Source organism: Peromyscus californicus, unplaced genomic scaffold (genome assembly GCF_007827085.1).
Source record: "Peromyscus californicus insignis strain IS unplaced genomic scaffold, ASM782708v3 Scaffold_3__1_contigs__length_106647218, whole genome shotgun sequence".
Lineage (NCBI taxonomy): Eukaryota > Metazoa > Chordata > Mammalia > Rodentia > Cricetidae > Peromyscus > Peromyscus californicus.
The window spans coordinates 49526689-49554298 of NW_026294551.1; the positions used below are offsets into that span (position 1 = coordinate 49526689).

Genomic DNA, 27610 nt, shown 5'->3' on the forward strand with positions numbered 1-27610 from the left:
TAAGGGGCTCCCCACATCCCTTTCTCGAGCTCTCCAGGCCGACCTCACTCACCTGAACAGGATCGCTTCCACAAGCGCGCTCTTGACTCTGCGTGCACTCAGTGTGGGCCTGAAACGAGATCCCTTCCTGAGCCGCCCTGAGCGCTCCAAGTCCGCGCTAGGCACCTGCCCCCTGGCGGCTTCTGGGAGGTCCGGCGTGCTGCGCCGCCGAGGGCCGGCGCTAGGACCCAGCGGCCGGCGGGCGCGCTCGCGGAAGTCTCGCGGTGTTTCGGTTTGAACCGATCGGCGGGCACCCGCCATGGCCGCGTCCCACCCGCAGCCCGGGACCCGGCTCTTCCGAACGTACGCGGCGAGGGGCGTCCGGAGGTCGCAGCGGCAGCCTTGCCGGCCGGCCGTGCCATGGTTCCAGCCGCCGGATCCGAAGCGCGCCTTCAGCAGCAGCTTCAGCGGCAATGACCAGTCGCCGTCTGTCTCTTCCGACGACCCGGACGACCCTGATGACCCCGACTTCCTTGGCAGCCCAGTAGGCCCACGGCGCCGGCGACCTCGGGGCCGCGTCTCCCGCCAGTGCACCCTGACAGCCACCCAGAGGCTGCGGCCTCGGCCCCCGCAGAAGTGCAGCACCCCGTGCGGCCGGCCGCGACCGCCACAGTTCCCCAGCTGCAACCTGGGCTGCCTAAGCCCGGACCTCGGCGTGTGCAGCCAGTCCAGGGACAGCAACGACCTAGGCACCAGTGCCTCCCTGTTCAGCTCTCCGACCTCCCCCGGAGCCCCCGACTCGGATACAGCCTCTGCAGTCCCCAACGACTGCCACTTCCCGGCAGCCTCCCTGGACGAAGCATCTCTGCCCTGCCCCCAGGAAGCAGCAACAGATGAAGGTGGGTTCACCGGGATGGGTCGCCAAGCCGGAGCCGGCTTCAGGTCATCTCTCTTTAGCCTTGTGGACTCAGGGACCACAGAAGATTACGAGTTTGGGACCGATGGGGAGAATGTGAAGGAATCGTGTAGAGGAGGAGAGCAGGTGGGAAACAGCCTAACGGGCCCGGGTCTGGCAAGCATGGGAAAGAGAAGGGCCACAAGCCAAAAGGTTGTGTCTCAAGGAGCCGACCAGGTGGACGGTGGAAAGGCCAGTTCTTGCAAAGACCTTCGTGTACCAGAGCAAGTCAGCAGGCCTAAGAGAAATGGACCACTCCGGAAGAGGAAACAGCAAGAAGCAACGGGAACGTCTGCCCTGCGCTACCACCGATCTAAGAAGAAAAGAGAAGATTCAGTCCCCTCCCCGGACTTGAATCATATCCATGAGGCCTGTTCTTGGACCAAAACCAGAGCCTCCTTCAGTTTCCACAAGAAGAAAATTATAACTAATGTGTCAGAGGTATGCTGCAAATATACTGCCAGTTCTCCCTCTAGGTCCCTCCTGTCTGAATATTCAACCTCTCTTATCATGAACAGAGCAAGCGGTACTGTTTCTTCCTGTCACTCCTCTTCTATGTATTTGCTAAGCCCCTTAGAGGCCCTGGAGATCTCAGACAGAAAGCCATCTTATGCTGAAAAGGTTTATGGGGAGTGTAATCAGGAAGGACCTATCCCCTTTAATGATTGCCTTTCCACAGAAAAATTGGAACACTGTGAGAAGATTGGGGAAGGGGTGTTTGGGGAAGTGTTTCAAACAATTACTGATCAAACACCTGTAGCCCTAAAAATCATTGCTATTGAAGGACCAGATTTAGTCAATGGGTCTCATCAAAAAACGTTTGAGGAGATCCTACCAGAGATCATCATCTCCAAAGAGCTGAGCCTCTTGTCTGGTGAGGTGTACAACCGCACAGAAGGCTTTATTGGGCTGAACTCAGTACACTGTGTTCAGGGGCCTTACCCTCCCTTGCTGCTCAAAGCCTGGGATCATTATAACTCAACCAAAAAATCTGCAAATGACCGGCCTGACTTTTTCCAGGAAGACCAGCTCTTTATTATACTGGAATTCGAGTTCGGTGGGACTGATTTAGAGCGAATGAAAACAAAGCTGTCCTCCGTGGCTGCAGCAAAGAGCATTCTGCACCAGATCACCGCATCCCTCGCCGTGGCAGAAGCATCGCTGCGCTTTGAGCACCGTGACTTACACTGGGGGAATGTGCTCTTAAAGAAAACCAACCTCAAAGAGCTCCACTACACCCTCAATGGGAAGACAAGCACCATTCCCACCCACGGACTACAAGTCAACATCATCGACTACACCCTGTCCCGCTTGGAGCGGGATGGGATTGTGGTTTTCTGTGATATTTCCACTGAAGAGGAACTATTTACAGGTGAAGGTGACTACCAGTTCGAGATCTACAGGCTCATGAGGAAGGAGAACAGAAACTGCTGGGGTGAGTATCACCCTTACAATAATGTGCTGTGGCTACATTACCTCACAGACAAGATTCTGAATCATATGAGCTTTAAGACTAAATGTCAGACCACAGCCATGAAGCAAATAAAGAAAGGCCTGCAGCATTTCCACAGAACTGTACTAAGCTTCAGCTCTGCCACTGACCTGCTCTGCCAACACAGTCTGTTTAAGTAAGCCGGTTCTTAGTGCTCACGTTGAGAGCACTTCCAAAGCCTCATTGAGAACACCTTCAACACCTCTGGGACTGTTTTTAATCTCTGCCACTAGAGCAGGATGGAGGTAAATGCCCAGCTTTTTAAAAGAGAATCTTGTTTTTAAAAGGTAACCAAAATGTTTGTCGACATGATTAAACTTGCTTTTTTAACAAGTGTTCTTAAAAATAAACTACATAGAGGACAAGTTTTGAGCCTTGATACCTTATGTAGGATGAGCAAAAAGAAGTCAGAAAGCCCAGGCCTCAGCTGTGGTCCTTCCTGCTCCTGATGCTGTTGTCAAGGCTGGGACAGGAACCAGACCTCAGATGAGTTAGTTACTGGATGCAAAAAGGAGTAGCAGAACAGAGCCAAAAAAAAAAGAGAGAGATAGAGAAAGAGAGAGACTAGAGGGTCAAAACCAAGATGGAGGGGTATAGACCAGCATAGGGGAAGTGTGGGAAATGTTTATCAAATTCATTCACCAATCACACAGAAGCAGAAGCAGAATTTATGGATTTTCAAAAGGGAAATAAATGTCTCTATGGCTCTGATGTTTGAATTTTTTGCTTATTTTTATCAAATAAAAGGGGGAAACAGATTGCTTTAAGATCTTAATGATTAATTTTCCTTCAGACTTACTCCTAATATTTTCCCATAATTAAGTTGTCTTGTTGTTTACTCCCAAAACTTGTGTTGGTTTGTTTGGGTTTGTTTTGGTTTTAAAGTTTTAAATGTACATTGGTTTGTGTGCAGCTACAGGTTGAGAGGCAGAGGGACAAATAGAAGTCAGAGGACAACTTCAGGTGTCATCAGAAATGCCGTCCACCTTTGTGACAGTCATTCATGGGCCTGGAGTTCACCGATTAAGCTAGGTTTGTGGGTTAGTGAGCCTCAGGGATCCTCCACTTTCCTAGCAGGGAGATTACAAGCATATACCACCACACCCAGCATTTTTGCATGGGTTCTGGGGATCAGACTCTGTGCTTGCAAGGCAAACGCTTTACTGAGTTATCCCCCAGCCCTGTTTTACTTTTTGTAGCCCTGAGGTTTGAATCCAGGGCCTGGTGCAGGATAGCAGGCAGCTTTGCACTGAGCTGCATCCCCAGCCCTCTTTATTTTGTGACATGATTTCACTAAGTTGTTCAGGCTAGTCTTGAACTTGTTCCATTGCCAAGCTGGCTTAAACTTATGAAATTCCCTGCCTCATCCTCACAGACAGCTGCAATTACAAGCCTGTGCCACCAGGCCTGGCTAAAGCTCTAGTTTTTACACCTTTGAGAATCTGTAGTCTCTGGAGAGACATGTGATCATGATAAAGAATCCTACAAATGTGGGCGGTGGTGGCATACGCCTTTAATCCCGGCACTCGGGAGGCAGAGCCCGGCGGATCTGAGTTCGAGGCCAGCCTGGTCTACAAAGCTACAAAGCGAGATGTAGGACAGGCACCAAAACTAGACGGAGAAACCCTGTCTGGGGGAAAAAAAAAAAGAATCCTAACAAAACAAAACAAAAGCTAGGCAGTGGTGGCACACACCTTTAATCTCACACCTAGGAGGCAGAGGCAAGCAGATCTCTGTGAGTTTGAGGCCAGCCTGGTCTACAGAGTGAGTTCTAAGACAGCCAGGACTACACAGAGAAACCGTGTCTCGGAGGCAAAAAAAAAAAAAAAAGGAACCCATTTAAATACCTGAGTCTTTGTCAGATTCTTCACTCTTACAATCTGGAAAGTTTGTAATCTGATGGGGACACAAATTTGCAGCTGGAATACAACTCCAAAGAGATTTTCTCCATGCACCTGCCAAATCAAATGAGCAGCAAGTCAAAACTTAGTGGCGTTAGCAGCCTTAGATTGACGGTAATCACTATGTACTTACATTGAAGAGGAAGTCTTTGTGGTCAGAAGGGCTCTGGCTTGTGTTCATGTACATCACTGACGGTCTGCAATGAGAGGAAGGACATGCGTGAGGACTCGAGGCTCCTTCCTGGTTCTGGGTGAACTTGCGTGTTTCCAACTGGATACACTAAGACAGATAGCAAACTGGGGCTGGAGAGATGGCTCAGTGGCTAAGAGCACTGGCTGCTCTTCCAGAGGTCCTGTGTTCAATTCCCAGCAACCACATGGTGGCTCACAACCATCCATAATGTGATCTGGAGCCCTGTTCTGGCCTGCAGGCGTACATGCAGGCAGAACATTGTATACACAATAAATAAATAAATAAATCTTAAAAAAAAAAAAAAAAAAAGAGGACTCAAAACTGAAAGTCAAAATGTTTAGTCCGTGTAAGGCAGTTGGGACAAAACAATATTTGCAAGCTCTATAGCTGGACTCTGCTCGAGTGGCCTCCCTTCTTCTCTCTAACTTGTATGTGTGTGAGTACGAGTGTGACAGTGCACTTGCCTGTGGGTGCACATGTGCAGGCCAGAGGTCAACACCAAGTCCCCTGTACTCTCCACTTGAGCTTTTGACAGTCTCACGGAACCTGGGAGCTTGCTGTTTCAGCTAGACTGGCCGGCTGGCAAGCTGGAAGGATCTGCCTCTCCCACCCCACCCACCCCAGCACTGACATTCCAGATGAGCGTCCCATCACTGACTTTTACATGGGTGCTGAGAATCTGAACTCAGGTCCTGATGCTTGCCCAGCGAGAACTTGACTCACCGAGCCATCTCCCCAGCCCTTCTCCAGCCCCACAGTCACCCCCTTTCCCTAGCATCATCCTTTTGTAGCAGGACCAGTTGGCACTGTGCTTTTGATGACCACTATGGTGTTTCAAAAACCCAACATTATGTATGCAAGTAGTGCAGTAAGGAAACCGAAACTGCCGCCGCCGCTCCATGGGTGGAAAAGTAAAAGTTCATTCCAAACTGCCAAGGCTGTCTCTAGCACGGACTTGATAGGCTGACAGGCACCACAGGTGTTTGTTAATTGGAGAGCCAGATATCCCTTTGCCAGAGGTAAGGGAAATGACTCCTTTTGGCAGATGAGAACCAGTTTCACAAGTCCTGAGGAATGCTAGCTTTTATCTAACCACCAGAAATCCTGTAGTCTAGGTTGAGCGGGGAATCATTTTGGACAAGTCAGTGAGCCTGCCCTTTTTGTGTGTGGGAGGCTACCCTTTGCGACTGACAGTATCCTAGAGAGGCTGGGCACTAAGCAGCCTCCTCTCAGAGAAGGGCAATGCCCACACCCACCCTGATAGGCACTTGTGTCCACAAGAGAGAGTCCCCAAAGCGGTCCTGAGTGCATGACCATCACACAGACCCCTTGGGGGTCCTTACCTGGGAAGAACTGCAGTGAAGGCATGCCTGAACTGAAGGCTGTGGGTCTCTCTGGCCAAAGACTTCTCATGGGAACTGGGAACAAAAGTGTTAATTGACCACACAACTGCTTGTTACCTTGACTTCCTGAGAAACATCTCAAAGATGAATCTCTTAGCAGGCCACACTTAGAGAAATGTTGATTTTAGTAGGATTTCTCAGCTTCCATACTTGACATTTTGGGTCAAAGAATTCCCTGTTATGGACTTGTCTTGCACACTGAATAACGGTTATTGGCATCTGTCAATAGAAGACAGTATCACCTCCTAACTCATGGCAATCAAAATTAGTTCTAGAATGCTGAGCATGGCGGCGCACGCCTTTGATCCCAGCACTCGGGAGGCAGAGGCAGGCAGATTTCTGAGTTCGAGGACAGCCTGGTCTACAGAGCAAGTACCAGGACAGCCAGGGCTACACAGAGAAATCTTGTCTCAAAAAAAAAAAAAAAAAAAAAATTTCAGACATTGCCTCAGGAGTAGGATTGACCTTGTTTGACCCCTTCCTAGCACCATACCCTGTCCTACCTTTGAACATGATAGAACATGATAGAGTTCTATCAGAGTTGAGAAGGTCAGAACTAGGACTCCGGTTCCACCAGAATATACCCTAGTGTTCCTTTGTGTGAATGCAAATATCTTAAGTATCTTTGATGAGAGGAAACTTCCGTGGGCTCAGTGAGGTACCCCCTTTCTCCCAGAACCCTGAGAGAGCCAGAGCACTCGGCCTGAACATGACAAGACTTCCCCCCAAGGCCAGATCCTAAGTCTGCTAACACAGTCACTACTTACTTAGAGATGGTCACAGTGATGTCTGCTGTCCTGTTTGGAAAGGTACTCTCCTCTAGCTGCCAAATTACTGAGACATTTACCTGTTTTGAAGGAGGAAATTAAAAAAACAAGTGAGTGGGGGAACTAGTCACTTGAAAACTGCTCACTAGTCACAGCCCAGACTGTTTCAAACTGGCTGTGGTGGTTTGAATAAGAATGGCCCCCATATGCTCAAATATTTGAACGGCAGAGAGTGGAACTCTGACAGGATGGGAAGGATTAGAAGGTGTCTTTGTTGGAGAAAGTATGTCCCTGGTCAGGGATGGAGGGTGGGGTGTGTTGAGTTTTCAAACGCCCACGCCAGGCCAGTCTGCTTGTGGATCAGGAGGTAGCTCTCAGCTACTTCTCCAGCACCATACCTGTCTGCTTCCTGCCTTGATGAAAATGAACTAACCCTCTGAAACGGTAAGCAAGCTCCCAATTAAATGCTTTCTTTTCTAAGAGTTGCCTTGGTCACCTGATCTCTTCACGGCAATAGAACAATGACCAAAACCCTGGCTAAGCAGCACTAGTTAACCCAGTTTACATTTCTCATGGTTTTTTTGTTGTTTTTTGTAGCACAGCCACTATTTCATATAAGCTTCGCTAGGCAAATACCGAGTGAGCCAAACAGACGGCGTTACTCTCCTTCTACGAGTAAGGGGAAGTACAGCAGGGCTGCTGCACGGTACGAAGATAATTTGGACTGATATTCCTTCCATACTACCCCCACTTCCCTCTGCTTTCCTCGGAGAGCCAGCACTGGCCATCAGGAACTATTCCCTACACCCCCACTGTTCCCCATTTCAGGGCAGGCTTAGCAGTTCTGAACACTGCTACATGGTGACCAGAGCAAAGGGAAGCACGGGGACCACAGGTGAAAGATGCAGGTGAGGCTGCGAGCTCCAGGGGGGCGAGGAGAGCCATCTAATCCCAACAGACTCACAGATGATCTCTTGAGTATGGGGTGGCCAATCTTGCAGTTCACGACCAGGGCAGAAGCCGCTGGCTTCGGGTCATCACACTGAATGTCTGGAGATACTGGCTGTTAAAACAGAAGGAGGTGTTTGTTTGGGTTTTGATTTTTATTTATTTTATGGGTAGGAGTGTTTTGCCTACATGTGAATGCCTGGTCGGAGGTCAGAAGGGGGCGTCAGATTCCCCTGGAACTGGAGTTATAGATGGTTGTGAGCTGCCATGTAGCTGCTGGGACTCAAACCCAGGTTCTCTGGAAGAACAGCAGGTGCTCTTAACTGAGCCATCTCTCCAGCCCCAAAAGATGCTCGAGGAGGAAAAGGAGCAGTTTCCTCACAGCAACTCAGCAACCATTCGTGGATCTGTCTACGTGTCAGACTTGGCCCTTGCCTTACTCACGGCTGGGGGTTGAGTTTGAACCCAAAGCCTAAGGGTAGTGTTCTGTGAGGGAAGCACAGGAGCAGCAGACTCTGGTTCCCGCTGACAGGGCTGTATAAAGTCTTACAGAGAGGAAGACACTGGAACTGGGCTGTGGACCAATGCAAAGTGTCACAATGAGGTGGAGGGAAAGCTTGTGCGCACTCAATCACTGACTGCAATGCGGCCTTCTTACCAGGGCTCCCCATCTGCATCACCAAACACAGAGAGCTACTCTCCCTCAGATGGCCCATCATTGCTAGTCACACCATCACCCTTTCCATTCTAGATAGGCAGAAGATAATTTCAACTTTTCACAGGAGATGCTAACTTAGCCCCAGTAGGTACACACACACACACACACACACACACACACACACACACACACACACACACACACCCTCTCAGCAAACCTATAGTGCCAACAGAGTCAAGTTTTATTGACTCACTACAATGAGGACTGTCTTGTGGGGTGTCTTCACTCAGCAAAGGAAAAGGCAGAGTTGTCGAGGGTTGGGGGTGGGTGGGGTTAAGGAAAAAGGCAGATGAAGCAGTTCAGAGACCCTCACAGCAGGGCAGAGTAAAGGGTCAGGTGATGCCAGGGGTGGCACGATCCCCACTGGGTTAACATACACTCCATGAGGAAAGGTGTGTCCAGAAACACTGCATCTGCAGCCCTGTCCCTTAGATGGACACTGAATCTACTTCTCTCTGTCAGAGGGACTTAGATTCCCCAGACAAGAGCGCGGTGGTTTCCTACTTCCCGAAAGAACTTCAAGCCTCAGAGTTTCTGACCATCTTTGAATTAAGAGAACAGAACATCTCAGTGTTGTGACACTTGGCATCCACCTGCTAGCAAGCCCATCTTTGCAGCTGGCTTTGTGACTGGGGAACAGTTGGGTAGAATTTTCACTTCCTCAATTCCTTAGGTGTTAGAATACATCTCTCACAATTCCGGGTAAGGAAGACTGTATGCAAGGAGGGGTGATTATGTACTACCACTGAAGGTTTCTAGGGCCCAGAATTGTAGAGGATTTGTCTAATTGCCATTCCTGTACTGGATGGAGCAGAAGGAGGCTGGTGGCGATGGCAGAGAAGCAGGTGGGCAATGAGGGAAAGGCATGGCAGTGTGTTTCCCAAGCCGCCGTGTCCCGGGTACCTTCTGTATCCTCTTAAACTGTAAGTTTCTGGGATAATTCAGAGCCATGATTGTCATGTAGGAATCTTCCCCGGAGTTAGTCAGGCTGATGTTCATGGTCAGCTCCTTTGTGACCCCCACCACCAGCTCCTGCCTGCAAAGGGGGGCGGGGAGAGCATTGGCAGTGCATTTAATCTGTAAAACTTCATGCACTACAGAAAAGCACATTCTTAACTATCACCCAAGATAAACTGTAAAAAGGCCCAGATTTTCTTCCTTTTAGTAGAGCTGAACCCCTGGCTGCATGTCCACCTTAACAGCTTAGTCACTGAGCAGTTAGTGAGATTATAACCACTTAGTGGTTACCATGTACCAAATGCCATGCCGGGTGAGCTCACTTGATCCTCAGAATTACCCTAGAAAGTAGTATAGTTACTTTGTATTTTGCAGAAGAGGAAACCGAAGCCGAAAGACTAGCCTTCACCACTGAGCTATACCCCTAGCTCAGTTTAGGCAGTTGGCTAGTAAACAGTTTCAATTTGTTGCTCAGGCTGGTTGGTCTGTCACTCACTGTGTATCCCAGCTGGCCTTGCCATCCTCCTGCCTCAGCCTCCCAGTGCTGGGATTAGATGTGAGCCACAGTGCCTGTCTACGTTTGTCTTTTGAGACAGAGTCTCACTTTGTCCAGGTAGTCGAGTCTAGTTCTCATTTGATTTTGTAGGGGATCCACATCTGCAGAGAAGTCAAAACCCACTGCAACAGTGGAGTCTCTCAGCAGCAGCTTGCTGGCGATGGCCGCTAGGGGGCGATACAGGGCAAGCTGAGCACACTACATTTGGAAAGGAACTGGCTGGGAGGCAGATCTTGGTTGTAATTTAGTCCCTGTTGAGAGCAGCTGTGTCTTGAATGAATTCCTTAGTGCTGGCTCCACATAATCATGCACATCTAAAATGGAAGTCTTACAAAGATCCACTCAAGGACAGGGACTCTGCCTTGACAACTCCAGACAACTGGTCATCAGCAACTTGACACACATGGTAGCCACTGAGGGCATTTTTAAGACTGCCATATGTCCCAAACCAAACTCAGCTTAGCTCCAGCAACGCCATCATGGAGCTGAACTTTCAGTGGATTCAAAGTGGTGCAATAAAACATCTGCAGTGCTGGAAAGATGGTGCACATCCTACTGTCTTATTGATGCATTAGCCACATGTGGATATTCAGTGTGATGAAATACTACGGCAGGTGCCACTAAGGAACTGTTTTGTTTTACATTTTATTTTATTTTTGTTATTTTTTCTTCCAGAGCTGAGGACCGAACCCAGGGCCTTGCGCTTGCTAGGCAAGTGCTCTACCTCTGAGCTAAATCCCCAACTCCAATTACATTTTATTTTAGGTATATGGGTGGGTTTGCCTGCATGAAGTCTGTGCACCACATGCATGCAGTGCCCTGGGAGGCCAGAAGAGGGACCCTGGAACTGGAGTTACAGACAGTTGTGAGCCACCATGTAGTTGCTGGGAATTAAATCTGGGTCCTCTGAAAGAACAGTCAGGGTTCTTAACCACTGGACCATCTCTCTATCCCTGGAATTACATTTTTTTAAAATGCATTTAAATGTAATGACCTTATTATTAAATATTTGACCGGGACTGGTGGTGAGTGTATTGGTTTATGCAGTTCTAGATGCCAGGGATGGGCCTTCTTCTTGCTCCCTACCTCGACTGTTAGCAAATCCAAAGACTCTAACTTCAAAAGATAACCACTGTCTTTGCCGCCAGCCAGTCTCAGCCACCACCCTCTTACCTGCACCCTCGTTGTCAGATTAGTGATTATTATCTCCCTGTTTCCTACACGCGTCATTGTCTAACAGTGGTTCTCAACCTGTGGGCCACGACCCCTTTGCAGGTCAAATGACCCTTTCACAAGGGTCACCTGAGACCATCCGGGGAAAAAACAGCTATTTACATTACAATTCATAACAGTAGCAAAATTACAGTTATGAAGTTGCAATGAAAATAATTTTATAGTTGGGGGATCACCACAACATGAGGAACATAGGGTTGCAGCCTTAGGAAGGTTAAGAATCACTGCTCTAGCAAGAGCTAGACTCTTTTTTTTTTTTTTTTTTTTGGTTTTTCGAGACAGGGTTTCTCTGTGTAGCCTTTCCTGGATCTCGCTCTGTAGACCAGGCTGGCCTGGTCTACAGAACTCACAGGGATCCGCCTGGCTCTGCCTCCCGAGTGCTGGGATTAAAGGCGTGCGCCACCACCACCCAGCGCTAGACTCTTAAAATGTGAGCCCACCTCGCTCCTCTGGCCTCCCAGCTCACATTCAAGGCCCTTCTAAGGTCCCGTGGGACCCCCCTTAGCCTTTTCTCCCCTCTCCCATGTTACTCCCCTCCCTCTCACCCTTCACATGGAATCCATGCTCTACCTTCCGCCTGCCAGGCTGCTTCCAGCAGGTATTTGCACTACCTTCAGATACCACACGGATGGTACCCACCTCCTCCTGTCACCCCCGACCATCGTATTTAAAACCTCCTCACCCTTCTCTGCACTTATCTTGGTGCCATATCCCATCTGTCTGGAGTTTACTCAGCTATCACTTTCCCTTTAAACACCAGGAGGGCAAGGATTTGTGTCTGTACCATTGACTGAGGTGTTTCCCAGCATCTAGAGCCCCTGGAACAGAGCAAAACTACTCCAGAAATACTCGATGAATTCATTCATGAATTTGGCCAAGAGGTGAACCAGAGGAAGTTCTAGGAGCGAGGATCACTGTGAACATAGCATGGCCCAGGGGGTCAAGAGACCTGGGTTCAGGTTCACCAAGTGGCCACTGAGAGTCTAACGCCACAACTTCAACTGTTTCCCGATCTGTATAATGGGAAGACAAATCTTTATCTTGCCTCCCTCACAGGGTGGCTGAAATAACAAATACCAAATCCTGTTGAGGGCCATGAGGGGAAGGGGAAAGGGATGTGCGTGGATCTGGGTAAGAGGCTTGCCCAGGTGAATCCTCGGGAGGACATGAGCTGCAGAAACGATGCTGATAACAAGATTCAACTCACTGAGAGATGGTGGTGGTCAGCTGGACCTCGGCAATGCAAAACACTTTGTTCTTGCAGTCCTTCTCGTAGGGCAGCTGTATGCAGACAAAGAGAGCAGAGTCAGCCCTGGGGCCCTACCTTTCCCAGCAACCCGGACTCCGACCTTCTCCTTGGGGTACTTCTGCCTATCATGCCCTCCTGCTTGAAGAAGCACGGCTCGAAGAGAGTGACGGCTGACAGCTGGGACTGTGCCCACATGGCCAAGGGAGCTGTGTGTGTGGCATTCCCAGACAACACAGGCACACTGTGATCTAGGCCTTTAGCCAAGCTCAAATGTGGGATGACCTTTGTGGAATGATAGGCATGCTGTCGGATTTGTATCGTGTGCATCTCTCTGCCTCCAACATCTGGGAAGGCAAACCTTTGTGAAGGAAAGCTTCCTTAGTCCTTGGGAGTGTAGGCAGAAACAGCTGGGGCAGGAACAGGACCTGACCAGACACTGCAGGTGAATCCTTGCCAGCACCCTCCCCCACTGTGGCGGTCTTCTTGATAAGTCTTCCCTTGTAATTCTGCATGCATGTCACAAGTAAATCGGAGAGTCACATCTGCTTGTAATCCTAGCACTGCGGGTACTGTGGCGCAATGGTGAGTTTGAGGCCTGGGCTACAGAGCAAGACCTTGTCTCAAAAGCAGACAAAGAAAAGACACATTTGGTTCAGAAGCTCTCTTCAAGATTGAAAAATCTGTTTGAGTTGGGGAAAAAAAAAAAAAAACAAGTGTTGTAACGTAGCCAAGTCTAGTTTTTGTTTTGTTTTGTTTTTTTTCAGCAAAGGAAACAGCCAGCTCTCCAGCTTGAGAGTCTGCCTATAGCTCCCCAGCAGCTGGAGATCACTGCAGCAGCTTTCTGCAGGGATAGCAGTGGGCTGGGCTTGGAGAGGGAGCCCAGAGCTTGAAAGGAGACCATGCACTTGCCAGAAAAGAAAGATGCAGTTTGCAAGTCACAGTGCGGAGCTCTGAGCTCTGTCTAACTGGATCAACAAATTTGTGCTGTCTACTTTGCGTCTGTTTTGGTGCTTGGATTGAAACCCAGAGTCCACGCCCCAGGTCCTGTTTTGCTTTGTTTTGTTTTTTAATTTAAATTTTATTTCTTTTTACTGCATGTTGTATACAATCCATGTATGTGAGTGTGGGCACACGCATGCCACACAATGCCCTGGAGATGTCAGAGGACAGCTTTCAGCAGTCATTTCTCTCCCTCAACCAGGAAATCTGTGACCTGCACTCTGGTCATCAGGCTTGCACAGTGAGTGCTCCTACCTCCTCCATCCAACCCTGATGAAAGACAACAGGGTTAACCCATCCTAGCTCCCAGCTGCAATGCATCCCCTGCTAACAGCTGCATACTCACAGCACCTACTTTTTCCTCATCCCTTTTATTGATGGAATAAATATTTTAAAATCTCTTTCCCTAACCATCACAGTAATAATGGACGACTTACAAAGAGACAAGTTTTCTCCCTATAATACTCATTTACAAAGGGAAATGGGAGCAGGAATAGCCCAGTCAACACTGGTTGCCTCCCATGTGATGTCCTGATAAAGCTTTACTTCTGTGATGCACCTGCCAAAACGCACAGCCTGGATCTAACCATGAGGAAACACCAGAAATAACCCAACCAAGGGACAGGCTACAACATGGCTGCCCTACATCCTTCAAACCCTGAGGGTCCTTAGAGACAAGAAAACAAAAACTAGGTATGGTGTCGAAGGCCTGTAGTCCTAGCACTCGGAAGGAGGAATCAGGAAGATCTGGAGCTCAAGGTCATCCTTGGTTATATAGGGAGTTCAAGGCTAGCCTGTACTATATGAGACCCAGTTGTAAAATAAAAATAAAGGCTGGAGAGATGACTCAGAAGTTAAAAACACTAGCTGATCTTCCAGAGGTCCTGAGTTCAATTCCCAGCACCCACGTGGTGGCTCACAACCATCTGTAATGGGATCTGATTCCCTTTTCTGGCATGCATGGAGACAGCGCACTCATATACATAAAATACATAAATACATGAATCCTTGCCAGGTTGTGGGGGCACATGCCTTTAATACTAGCACTCGAGAGGCAGAGACAGGTAGATAGTTTGAGGCTGGCCTGCTCTACAGAGTTCCAGGACAGCCAGGACTACACAGGAGAAACCCTGTCTTGAAAAAACAAAATAAATAAATAAACACAAAAATAAAAACAAGGAAAGACATAAGTCAATCATTCTAGATTAGAAGTGACTGAGATAGTGGGCAATGATGGCACATGCTTTTAATCCCAGCACTCGGGAGGCAGAGCCAGGCCAATCTTTGTGAGTTCGAGGCCAGCCTGGTCTACAGAGGGAGTTCCAGGACAGGCACCAAAACTACACAGAAAAACTCTGTCTCGAAAAACCAAAAAACAAACAAACAAACAAACAAAAAAACACCAAAAGTGACTAAAATAAATGACAATGAAGGATCCTACATTTATTTATCTTATTATTGATTGATCAATTGATTGGTTAATTGATAAAGAGTCTCACTGTTCAGCCATGGATGACCTTGAACTTCTGTTCTTTCTGCCTCTAACTCCTGAATTCTGGGATTACAGTCATGGGCTGCAGCAGGCCTAGTTATTTTTGAGTGCTAAGAGTGGAACCTAAGGCTCCATGTATCCTAGGCAAGCATTCTACATTCTACATAGCTGAGCTACATCCCCAGAACTTTTTTTCCTTTTGCTAAAAAGCAAACAAAAAGATGAATAAACTTGTAGAGTAGATAGCAATATTCCTTCAGTGTTAATCTGATTTCATTCACTGTGCTATGGCAGGGAATGGTCTTGTTTTGGGGAAGTATATACTGAGCATGGGGGGTGAAGTCTTGTATATTTATTATAAGGATCAGCCTTAATAATATACTTCCCAGGGGCCCAGAAGAGAAACTATGAACAGTGAAAATTATTTTCGGGAAAAGAATCTAAGTACAACAAGCTCTTTAAAGTCTTTAAGTCTGCTTTATTCCTCTGCGATAAAATCCTATCTACACAGCTTCGGTTCTGTTCTCTTGCCTAGCTCCTTCCTTGCCTGATTTCTCTCTACATTTATCTGCTGTCCTCTAAGTTCTATCTTAATTCTCTCATCTTAGTTCCACCCCATCCAGGTTCTCATCCATCTAATTCCTTCCCATCTTAGCTCCTCTCCCATCTCCTTCTTTCTCATCTTGTTCTTCCCCATCTGGCTCTTCCTCATCTTCATCTCGTTCCTCTGGTACTCTCTTCTAGCCCTTCAATCTAGTTCTTCCCCATCTCAGTTTGTTCCTCTCCAGTTCTTACCCGTCTAGTTCTTCCATTCTCTTTTCTCTTCTTTGTCTTGTCCTTCTCTGAAAATAAAACTACCTTTTTATCCCTTTGACCCTTATCACTCCAAGCTATCTCTGCTCCCTACATTTCTGGCCAGTGTACTCGGTTGCTAGGCAACTTGGTATGGAACTTCCATCACAGATAGATGTACCTGTGAGTTGGAACCCTTTAGTTCTGAGTTAATTGTTAAGGATTAATCTAAAACTAGAGATAAGACTTTGGAAAGGAGAAGGTTAAGCTTAATTAGCACATCTGCCAGGCCTTCTCAAACTGATAGTCTGGACGCTTAAGTTTGTTCTTAGAGGGTACAGAGGTATCTCTGAAGATACTTTCATCCCTCTGGGGATGGTCCTGGCCAGATGCTGTTAATGACGATAATTACAGGGAGGCTTGAACTGAGGTTCTGGCTGCACATAGCCGTCAGCACAGAAGGTTATCTAAATATTACTTTAGTAGAGGGGAAATGGTGCCCAATAAATGATGGGAAAGCTACAATAGCACATGAGAAATTCATAGTGGGAAACAGCTAATAATCAAAAGCCAATATCACCAAGACTTCTTGAGCCTCAGCTTGACCTCTGGAAGGCCCTTGGCTTCTTCCAGGTATTATTAGCTTGTCATAATCAGCTGAAAATCCTACTTTACATATTTTTGCTGCTTATAGCAGTGAGGGTATCAGATCTGTAACTTATTCTCAAATGAGAATTCTTTGGATTTTTTTTTTTAATTTTGGACAGGGTCTAACTATGTAGCCCTGGGTAGCCTAGAACTTGCTATGTAGATTGACTGGCTTCGAACTCACAGAGATCTGCCTTCAGTCTGTGCTCCCTGAATCCTGGGGTTAAAGGAGTGTGCCACCACACCTACCCCAACTTCCATTTTTTTTTATTATTATTAAATTTTTAAAATTTATTTTACATACCAATCACAGTTTCCCCTCCCTCCTCTCCTCTAGTTCCCTCCCCCACCTCCTTTCTAGCACCCCTCCATCCATGCCTCAGAAAGGGTAAGGCCTCCATGGGAGTCAAGAAAGCATGGTATATCAAGTTGAGGCAGGACCAAGCTCCTCCCCCTGCATCAAGGCTGAGCCAGGCATAGGGAATAGGTTCCAAAAAGCCAGCTCACACACCAGGGACAGATCCTGATCCCACTGCTAGGGGCCCCACAAACAGACCAAGCTACACAACTGTCACCCACATGCAGAGGGCCTGGGCCATCCCATGAAGACTCCCTAGCTCTAGGTCTAGAGCCTGTGAGCTCCCACAAGCTCAGGTCAGCTGTCTCTGTGGGTTTCCCCACCAGGATCGTGACTCCACCCCAACCACTACTTTTTTTGTTTTTGTTTTTGTTTTTGTTTTTGTTTTTCGAGACAGGGTTTCTCTGTGTAGTTTTGGTGCCTGTCCTGGAACTCGCTTTGTAGACCAGGCTGGCCTCGAACTCACAGAAATCCGCCTGCCCCTGCCTCCCGAGTGCTGGGATTAAAGGCTGCGCCACCACTGCCCGGCCAACTACTACTTTTTAATATTCACTTCTTTGTCCCTGATGGATTTTTCTTTACTCTGTAAGTGGAGATTGGCGGAGGACCCTTGGAGCCACAGCCTGGGTAAGGGCGAGGAGGTCACCTTAGGTGTGACAGGATTAGAAAACCTAGCCCTTTTATCGTCCTTGATCATGAAGAGTTTCTGTTGACACTACCTGCCTGTCTCAGCCGCACTAATGGGCACCAAGGTAGAGGTAGGTGCAGGCTTGGTGAGCCAGACACCTCAGTATGAAGGCTCTGAACAGGGCCTGAGCAAGCAAGTCCAAGAACTTCCTCTCCGCATCTCGGGGCAGGACAGCTCCAGTCTAGTGCCCACAAGGGACCCACCACACCATCCTCGGATACCATGCAGAGTGAGAGCCCCAGTACACAGTGTATCTATGTGTGTCACCAAGCGTGTAGGGAGCACACTGTGTGAACAAGCCCGGGGCCACAGCTAGAGACCTGGTACCCACCGGTGAGCAGTGAACAGCAGCCATCTCAGGGGATCCACTGCCCCACTGACACAGTCTGAAGACCTTCCCTCCCGACTCTAACCATATTTGAAGTTTGAGGAGCAAGTATTAATGTGGGATGTCCCCCAAGATGATTAGGTCCTTCTTGTAGGAAGAGTCACCTGGAAGATGGCAGAGGGGTCCCTGTAGTGGTCCAGGATGGCGTTGGGGTGGTCCCTCCTTCCTCCAGGTGTCTGGAGCTTGTAGCAGACCTTGATGGTGATGTTGGAAAAGCAGTCGTCCTCACAAAGCTGTGCATGGCAGAGGAAGACAAGGTCAGAGGTAGACAAGGTCAGAGGTGGATGTGACGAAGAGGACAAGAAGAAATGAACAGTGACAGCCATGACCAGGAAATCTTCCAAAGGATCCAGGCCCTCAAGTAAGCCACCAAGAGCTTTGGAAGTTTCCCCAGTCTGTCCCACCCTTGGGTCTCGGGGCTCTCACCCCAGTATAAAGGGATTCAACTTAGACTTTATGTGGAGGGCAGACAGGAGCCATGGAGGGAAGAGTGGTGGTCCCACGTGAGCTAACAAAGATCTCCAACCAACATGGAGGGCTAGTGAGAAGTAAAACCTGAAAACAGGAGGTGGGTAGAGGAGGCCATTTGCTACATTCTGTTTAAAGGAGCTTTCTTGTCAGAAGAAGAGCACTGAGGGCTGGTGTGAGGGCTGGTGTGAACAGGTTACAGGTGTTGCTCCCAAGCCTGACAACCTGAGATTAATTATTTCCAGCACGCACACTGTAGGAGAGAACTGGCTCCCCCAGGTTGCTCTCTGTCCTTCACATGTACATTGTGGAATGCATAAATAAACAAATAAGCAGCTTTGAACATGAGAGCAAATAAACTTGATTGCCTGGTAAAAATACAGTTAGGCTCTATTTTAAATATTTATTTTATTATTTTTTAACTATGTATATGTATGGGGTATGTGCACATGAGTATAGGTGCCTAAAGAAGCCAGACATATTGGATTCCCTGGAGCTGAATTTACAAAGCCCCCAATATGGTGCTGGGAACCAATTTCGGGTCCTCTAGAAAAGTAATATGCACTCCTAGCCACTCAGCTATGTCTCCAGCTCTGTGCCTTTATTTTTAGAGGGCTATAGATGTTCTAGAAACTTTCCTAAGCCAAGTAACAACTAAAAGTACATTCAAAGCAGAATTTATAAGTTTGTTTTCTGAAACAAATGGTCTATATAATTGAAAGTTCTAAGACCTGTTAGAATCTGAGTTCCAACAAGGCCACTTTTTAAAAACCATGCCTCTCAATATCTTTGCCAAGATTTCTTTTTTTAAATAACTTTTTTTTTTTTAACAGCTCTGGCTGTCCTGGAACTTGCTTTGTAGAACAGGTTGGCTTCGAACTCACAGACATCCACCTGACTCTGCCTCCCGAGTGCTGGGATTAAAGAAGAGCACTACCACCACCCAGCTAAATAACATTTTAAAATAACTTGGTCTTTCTAGTTCTGCCTTCTAAAGGATTATTTATTTATCCATTTTATGTGTATGTGTGTTTTGCCTGCACGTATGTCTGTGCTCCATGTGAGTACCTAGTGCCCTCAGAAGTCACTAGAAGGCACTGGAGCCCCTGGCACTGGTCGTGAGCCACTATGTGGGTGCTGGGAGTCAAACCCGGGTCCTCTGGAAAAGCAGTCAGTGCTCCTAACCACTAAATTATCTCTCCAGCCGTCTAGTTCTGCCTTTTAATCATTCCGTTTTTCTGATGTAGATTCACTCAAGGCCCTTCGGCTGACTGTTGCTATCAGGAGATTAGACAACACAACGACACCATTCCCCTCCCTGTCCAGCCTCTAGGAAGCTCAGGGACGTTGTCTGTTTTCGGTTTTGGTAGATGCCTTCCCTCTCTCCTGCTCTTCCTCCCTTCTCCCCTTGCTCTTTCCTTCCCAGTGGACTAAACCCAGGGCCTCACACACGCAGAGCGTGCAAAGCACTCCCCGCGTCACTGAGTCACGCCCACAGCCCCGGCCGCCCCGGTTTGGATTTCTGGTAGGATTCTATTACCAGTCTCCTGTGGTTCTTGATGTGCTGTGGTTTCAGCTGGCTCATTTGTGTGGAGAGGGTCCTGCATTGCACACGTCTTCTCTGGGATGTTGTCTAAATTCTCTACTTACCTCCTCCTCCGTGGGGATGAGACGGAAGTGCTCACACAGAGAGGACTCCCCGCTCCACTTCCTAAGGGAGCTCTGACAGTTGCTCTGGTCTGCGCACTGCAGCCTCTTCCTCTGCTTGGTCACATCCACATCCACCGTGAAGTTGAGTGACATCTCTCTAAGGCCTGGGGTTGAAGACCAGACCTTCTGATGAGGCCGGAAAGGTCAAGGCCCAGACAAAGAGCCCCAGCCTGCTGAGGCTCTGTAAGCCCCTGCTGAACAGTGTCCCTCTGTGGTGTGTGGGCACTTCCTTGGGGCCAGACTCCCAGGTTTTGTTTTTGCTTTTGTTTTTATTTTTGTGTTTAGACAAGGTGTCACTATATACCCCTGACCTGGAATCTGCTATGTGGACTAGGCTGGCCTTGAATTCACAGAGATCTACCTGCCTCTGCCTCCTAAGTGCTGGGATTAATGCCTGGCTATTCACCATCATTTTGAGGGTGATTTCCAACCCCCATTAGTTCTGGTATCCCTGGCTAGGGTTTCTTGGTGTTCTGGATCCATACCTAGCACATTGCTTGGTTAAGTCCAACCTTAGGGAAAGAGAGTTTAGGCAGGTGTGCTGACTAGTTTCATGTCAACTGGCACAAGTTAGAGTCCTTTGGAAGAGGGGACCTAGTTGAGAAAATGTCCCCACTAGACTGGCTTGTGGAAAAGCCTGTGGTGCGTTTTCTTGATTGATGATTAATGAAGGGCCCAGCTCACTGTGAGCAGTGATACCTCAGGCTGGTGGTCCCGGGTGCTATAAGAAAGCAGGCTGGGCAAGCCATAAGGAGCAAGCCAGTAAGCAGCGTCCCTCCACAGCTTCTGCTTCCAGGTTCCTGCCTTAACTTCTTGCCCTGAATTTCCTGGATGATGGACTGCAAACCATAAACTGTAAGAAACCCTTTATTCCCCAAGTTGGTTTTGGTCATGGTGTTTTTATCACAGCAATAAGAAACCAGGAGAGTGAGGTGGAAGGGGGCGGGGGAAGGAGAGAAGGAGAAGAGGGGAGATGAAGATGAGGAGGAAGGGGAGGAGGGAGGGAGGTTGGAGAAAGGAGGAGGGAGAAGAGGAGGAAGGGGAAAGGTACAGGAAGTGGAGTGTGAAATCATGAAATCTGAGCACAGCGGGACTGGAACTATCTTGGAGATTGCGTGAGCCAAGTCCCTTACTGTGCAGAACAGAAACCAGGACCTAGCAAGAGAAGGACACCTACCCGGTGTCACCAAACCCTCCATAGTCTCTGTGTCCTAAGAATAGTAAGTCGCCGGGCGGTGGTGGCGCACGCCTTTAATCCCAGCACTCGGGAGGCAGAGGCAGGCGGATCTCTGTGAGTTCGAGGCCAGCCTGGTCTACAGCGCGAGATCCAGGAAAGGCGCAAAGCTACACAGAGAAACCCTGTCTCGAAAAACCAAAAAAAAAAAAAAAAAAAAGTAAGTCTACCCTCTTTTCTTTCCTTTTTGAAACAGGCTTTCATGTATCCCAGGCTGGCCTTGAACTCAATATGTAGCTGAGAATGACCTTGAACTGTTGATCCTTCTGCCCATCTCCCACGTGCTGGGATTTCAAGCTCACACTTCTATACCAGGCCAGGTCTGTTGTTTTCTACCCTTGGGTCTTCATGACCCTCACCCAAGAGGACTGCTTCATGACTTGCAGGGAGCCGTCGCTAGAACTGTGCATGAGGTTTAAACCTTGAGGACTTTGTCTGAGAGACTGGACACTTGGGCTGTGACAGCCATGCCCTCCTCCCTCTGGCCTTCGTCCTTCTGAAAACACACCCCCGGAGTGTCAGATAAGGGATGGAAGAGCAGCCAGGCCTCCAGCATGTTCTCCAAGGTGTAAATCGTGGAGAGAGAGTGTCTCTGGGGTCCCTGCAATGCTCAGGTGGGGAACAGCACGTGAGGATAGGGCAGCCGCTGCCTTTCTGAATACTGTTCCAGAAACCCCCCTCCTCCCAACACCGCTCCGATCTCAGCTTATCTGCTTCCTGGGGCATATTCATTTAACCAAAGTCAAGACACAGGAGCCAGGCTCCAGGAGAGGGACCAGGACCACCCCTACAAGCCAATCAGGAATGACTGCAACACCACCCAGGTAGCTATTACCTTGCTTAGAGGCCTCACTTGAGGAGCCAACTTCAAAACACAGTTCTACATCCATCTCGCCTTGGAAGGTCATCGGCAGTAAAGCAGGGGTGAAGGTCATGGACACGGTCAGGTCAACCACAGGTCGTGAGCTAAAGACCAGGAGGAGGCCCGTGAGAAGTGAGCACAGATGCTGCCACATTCAACAGCTCCAACAGGATATATTAACAGTAGGGAAAGAGATAAGGCTTTGCTCTTGGGGGGAAGCAGACAACCGCCAATAAACAGGGATAGAGACACACAAGGTGCTGGCGATGTCATCATAAGGTAAGGAGACAGAAATGGAGGCTACTTAGATCAGGTGGTCAGAAGGTACTCCCTGATAAGGAGGCCTTGAAAGTGAAAGCCAGTGACAAGAAAGAGGCAGCTCTGTGAAGGTCTGAGGAGGAAGTATTCCAGGCAGAAAACACAGATGGTGCAAAGGGCCCATGCCAGGACGAGGCTGGTTTGTTTGAGGAAACACAAAGGACAGAGAGCTGGAACATAGTGAGTGAAGTGGACTGTGGTGACAAGCCTAGGACTGGAGGGTGGGCGGGGCCAATCACAGACAGCCCTGGAGGGTGGGCAGGGCCAATCACAGACAGCCATGGAGAGTGGGCGGGGCCAATCAAGACAGCCCTGGAGGGTGGGTGGGGCCAATCACAGACAGCCCTGGAGGCGGTGACAAGGAATGGGTTTTACTCAGGTGGGAGTCGCTGAGGGTTTTTTGTTGGTGGTTTGTTGTTGTTGTTGTTGTTGTTGTTTGGTTTTTTCGAGACAGGGTTTCTCTGTGTAGCTTTGCGCCTTTCCTGGAACTCAGTAGCCCAGGCTGGCCTCGAACTCACAGAGATCCATCTGCCTCTGCCTCGCAAGTGCTGGGATTAAAGGCGTGCGCCACCACCGCCCCCGTCTGCTGAGGGTTTTTAAGCAGTAGGGTAGAACAGTAGCGTTGAGGGATCGCCTCAAGAGAGCACAGGGAAGCCAAGCCTATGTGGTGGTCCTGGAGAGAGATGACAGCCCCCTGTGCTGGGAGGTGTTTTGGAGTTGAAGTCAATCAAATGGATGGAGGAAGGATGAAGAGGAAGCTTACCGAGAGCTTTTGTTCTCTGCAGCCCAGAGGGCCTTGAGCTGGTGACCTACCTGCCTCAGCCTCCCGAGTAGCTGAGATTACAGGCCCATGCCAACAGGCCCTGTCCTAGAATGTAATCCTCACTCTCTAGGTGGGTGATACTGTGCCATTTGATGAGACAGGAGCTGAGGGGGAGGGGCAGACTGGGGATTGGAAGGTGGGAAGAGTAGGTGCTCCATTTGGAGGCCTGTTCACTTGGAGATGTTGGTGAGCAGACAACATGTGTGGGACTCTGGAGAGTGTTGGGTAGACAGGGGCTCTAGCCACGGGACTGAAAATTGCCTGAAGGTAGAATCCAGGGGCCCTGAAATCCACAGCTCCCACCCCCAGCACTGTGCTATCTGCCCCTCATATTTTCTCACATATTTTCCTCCCATTCCTGTAAGGCAGGCACCGCCATTATTCCCAACTGTAGATAAGAAAGTTGAGACTTAGAATTCAGTAGCCCACCCAGTCATACTGTTGAGAGCTGCAGAGCAAACTTACCCAGGCAGACCTCGGAAACTGTGCCCCTTCCCCATAGTCCCTCCCTCCCTTAGTGCTTGGAATCTGCAGGACCCCCACTGAGTGTCGACCAAGGAGTAAAGGCTGGGGCTTGAGTCACAGGAAGTCAGGGAAGACCCCTACCGAAGCACAGCTGCCCGGTCCCGAGAGCCCACCGTGATGTCAGAGAGGCCATCGCCATCGACATCTAAACCACCAGCCACAGACATGCCGAAGTAGCGGAGTCCCGAGGCCACAGAGGAGGCTCTGATCCGCTGTGGAAGGAGAAAGAGAAGCTTCGCCTTCTACTGCAGCATGACCCGCCTCCCACCCTGGCCGTGAACGGTCTCTGGGAAAGCGATATCTGGGTGGAGCCCCGAAGGGCAGGCGGCAGGCGGCGGGCGGGGAAGAGCAGAGTGCTCTGAGAACCCAGTGAAGGCTCAGTGCACAGGGTCAGGTGGGGTAGAAGGGGGTACAGGGGTGTGAGTGCACGGAGACTTGATGCGGGCTGGGCTGGGGGCATCAGGAAAGGCTCTTTGGAAGAGGAACTTCACCAGGATCACAGTTTAGAAGCATCCCTGGAGGCACAGGGAGAAGATGGGCTGGAGGTGGGAGCTGGGGCCCCCAGGGAGGGATGGAAGGCCTATGCTGATGCCATGGTGTGTGTAGGGGATGGTGGTGCAGAGCTAGAATTGCTAGGATGTGGTGGCTGACAGGCTATGCATCCCAGTGTGTATCAAGGTGCTGGGAGGCTATCCTGGGCATCTGGTGTGGGTGAGTGGGGGATGGGTACACAGGAGCATCAGTTTTCTGGAAGAAGGGGCTTGTGGACTGAGATGTGCAAGAATAAGAGGCCTGGGGACCAGCTTGGGGGAGGTGCTTAGGAAGCAGCTGGAGGAGGGGGAAGGGGAGGAGCCAGAACAAGGAGGTGCTGGATAAGACAAGAACCAGAGACAAAAGGAGAGGCAGAGAGGAGGGAACCTGAAGTAGGTTGATGGTCAGCAGTGACAAAGGAGGAGACACAGGCCAGGAAAGTAAACCAGGCCTCACCTTCTCCTTTCCTGGAGGGTTTGGAGGAGGCCTGGTCTGGAACCCTCCACCTACCCCTGGTGCCTTCACTGGCATTCTCTACCACCAGAGGCTAGCCCAGCACTTAGGTTGGAGGCTGACTAGCCCCGCTCACTCTGTCTGTGGGAGGCTTGAACCCCAGGGAAGAAGCAGGAAAGAGTCTGTAGAGTCACCTGGGAAGGGCTGGCATGGAGGCCATCTGAGTGTCCGTTGTAGATGTACACACTGCCATAGCTGGTCCCATCGCCTGCCCCAAAGCCCTCCAGGGGGGCCCCAATGGCCACATCTGTGAATTTATCTTGATTGATGTCCCCCACGGCTGCCATGGCAAAGCCGAAGCGGCTGTCGGTGAGGCCAGGATGCCCACTCAGAGTGTATGCCAAGGAGAAGGAAGCATCCTGCCAAGTGAACCAACAGCTCGGTCCCCAAGAAAGGTGTGCAGGGCAACCATCCCAGGGCCACCCGGAGGCCATTCTCCCTCCCTGGTTCCCACTCTCCAGCAGGAGTCTAAGGCTGAGAAAAGACAAGGGACCTGAGCCTGTAGTAAAGCGGGGTCTTCCTGTCTTGGAGTTCAGGACCTGGAGCCTGCCCCTTCTGTTCTCACCCGTTGCTATATTAGCAATAGAGAGGCCTAAGGTCCAGTTGCAGCTCTCCCACACCCAGCATCACTAGCTAGTTCACTGAACCCCAGACTCCGCGTGGGTAATGTGAGAGTGAGAGCCACTCCCATAGTTACTGTGAGGCGCAAGGGAGACCAGGGCAAGTGTTCTGTCTACTGGACAACTACGACAGATGCTACCAACAACCACCCAGGTAAAAAAAAAAGAGAGACAGCCACGCTCCCTGGCTGTCTAAAAGGGGACAGCTATGCCCCCTGAACACCCACTGTCACTCTCCACTGTTGCCAAACAGACGTCAGGCCAGGGCTCATCCAACCTCTGCTACCTGAGCAGGTACAGCCTTGGCAAGCTCATGGGGCCGAACACTCACCTGCCCGTGCACATGGTACACATAGACCCTGCCTTCTTCTCCACGGATGTGATAAAACGGAGCAGCCACCAGCAGAAAATCCGTGGTTCCATCCACGTCAATATCCACAGGGCACAGCTCAGAGCCAAAGTAGGACCCCATCTACAGCCCAGAAGGAATTCAGCACTCCTGAGGATGGGGACACCCCCCTTTCCACCCTCATCAGAGCTAGACCCACTGTTTATGGTCTTCCTGGAACACCAGGTGGGGCTTTCCGATCCATCTGATCTCTGGTATCACAGGGGATTAGGGGTGAGCAGCCGAGTCTCCACAGAGGGAGACATTTGAGCAGATATGAGGGTCACTAAATTACACTCAAGCCTGAACCTTGCCCAGGGTGGGCCCATCCACCCATCTCCCTAGGGCCCCAGGGCTCCTACTGATGGAAAGGTGACTTCTCCAGGAGGTACCTGCTCTCCCTCCATCCGTCGCACAAAGGTGGATTCTCTGTCCTTCTGGAGCTCATACACAGCCCCACGGAGCTTGTGCCGCGGAGCCCCGGCCACGTAGGAGAAGCCGTGGGCCTTGTGTAGCACTGCCACTGAATAACCTGGGGCCAGAGTGGGATGACTGCAAACAATTGCTGCCTCCCTCCAGTCCCTCCTTCCAACTCTATCCTCCCAGCCATGTGTTCCCACCTCTGTACTGACAGTGACACATATGTCCCCATACGTGTGTGGTACACCGTACCCCTTCAGCACACGAGCACTGTATGTGAGGATGGAGGATGGGGAGTACCCCCTGCTGTTATTAACAGAGATGTCCCAATTCCCTCTTATTCAGAGGCCCAAGGCCACCCTCTCTCCATCCCTAATTCTCAATCTCAGGGTCTCTAACTGAGGTCTGATCGCCTGATTGCGTGTGACCCATGAGACTGACCATAGCTTCTTTCCTCCAGGAATCCTAACATGCATACCAGCAAGCAACCTCGGTGTCCCAGATTACATTGTCCCTGGGTCAATGCAGCTTCCAAGTGTCCAGCTCCAGGCCCCACCCTCACCCTATACCCATTTGCTAGGTTTCACTGCACTCCAGGCTCCGCCTTCCTTATCCAGGCCCCGCCTTCCTTATCTGGGCCCTGCCCTCGACCCGCACCCAGCCTACAGGCTTCACCTTCACCCTCCTGCTATCCTCCAGAGGCCTCTCCTCCTAACCACCACCAGGCCCCACCCTCACCCCATCTGCATCCACCAGACCCTGCCCTTACCGAGGTAGCTGTACTGTGCGGCCCCGGAGTCCTCGACTGTCTGGTTTAGGAAGCAGCCCCGGCCACGCTGTGTGTCATAGAGCAGCGCACCCCCGGACCAGTTAAAGGCTCCCACAGAGCCAAGCAACACCTGTCCCTGCAGAGGACCCAGAGGGCATCAAATGAGTGGGAGTGATCCGGGGGCCAGCGAAGCAAGACTTCCTGGACAAAGAGGGCACTCGGTGGCCAGGAAGATGAGATGGCAAAGACTGGGTTTCTGCTCTGTTTTCATGAGTCTGCTGAGTAGTCATAGCTCCAGAAGGTACCGTGGGACCCAGATATTGAGCATTTTAAAAAGAATGATTGAGCATGATAGTACTCAGAAGCTCCCACTTAGTCCCCTGTGCTGTGTGGAGGTGCTGTGCTTATCGGCGGACGAGGTCCCGTTTGCACTGCGGTGACTGACTTCAGCTCTCACCTGCACAGAGGTCCCAGGTAGTGAGCATTCCATCTGTTGTCCCCTTCCTTCTTCCTTCTCTGCTTCCTCTCCTCCCACACAAACTACATGCTTTCCTGACACACCTTGGTGGGCCTGCCATCAAGGCCAAATCTCAGTACTTATAGCTAAGAGAATGGTCCGATCCTTTTGGCACACAAAGTGACCTCCTAGAATAAATCCACCATCCTTTTGTCTATCTCAATGGTCCAGATAGGGAAAGCTAGCAGACGGTCTC

General features: G+C 49.8%; 2 protein-coding genes across 2 annotated transcripts in view; one reads left to right on the forward strand and one right to left on the reverse strand.

Moving 5' to 3' along the window:
- Itgae (integrin subunit alpha E) overlaps positions 1 to 27610 on the reverse strand; it is a 50555-nt gene that overhangs the window by 6638 nt on the left and 16307 nt on the right. Inside the window, exons 11-26 of the mRNA XM_052758607.1 lie at positions 26898 to 27033; positions 26101 to 26240; positions 25652 to 25792; positions 24835 to 25059; positions 23738 to 23868; positions 21964 to 22094; positions 19835 to 19998; positions 17821 to 17949; positions 12310 to 12383; positions 9260 to 9392; positions 7655 to 7753; positions 6691 to 6770; positions 5864 to 5938; positions 4461 to 4524; positions 4274 to 4381; positions 53 to 109 (exon numbers count right to left, since the gene is read on the reverse strand). Of these exons, the coding sequence (XP_052614567.1) occupies positions 53 to 109; positions 4274 to 4381; positions 4461 to 4524; positions 5864 to 5938; positions 6691 to 6770; positions 7655 to 7753; positions 9260 to 9392; positions 12310 to 12383; positions 17821 to 17949; positions 19835 to 19998; positions 21964 to 22094; positions 23738 to 23868; positions 24835 to 25059; positions 25652 to 25792; positions 26101 to 26240; positions 26898 to 27033 (1887 nt within the window). The remainder of the gene's footprint in view (positions 1 to 52; positions 110 to 4273; positions 4382 to 4460; positions 4525 to 5863; positions 5939 to 6690; positions 6771 to 7654; positions 7754 to 9259; positions 9393 to 12309; positions 12384 to 17820; positions 17950 to 19834; positions 19999 to 21963; positions 22095 to 23737; positions 23869 to 24834; positions 25060 to 25651; positions 25793 to 26100; positions 26241 to 26897; positions 27034 to 27610) is intronic.
- Positions 59 to 4146, forward strand: Haspin (histone H3 associated protein kinase). The gene has a single exon (XM_052758606.1). It carries the CDS (start codon positions 299 to 301, stop codon positions 2564 to 2566), a length of 2268 nt encoding a protein of 755 aa, XP_052614566.1. The 5' UTR covers positions 59 to 298; the 3' UTR covers positions 2567 to 4146.

What these genes read in the sequence shown, in the direction of transcription:
- Haspin (XM_052758606.1), top strand. Translation starts at nt 299, where the DNA reads ATGGCCGCGTCCCACCCGCAGCCCGGGACCCGGCTCTTCCGAACGTAC.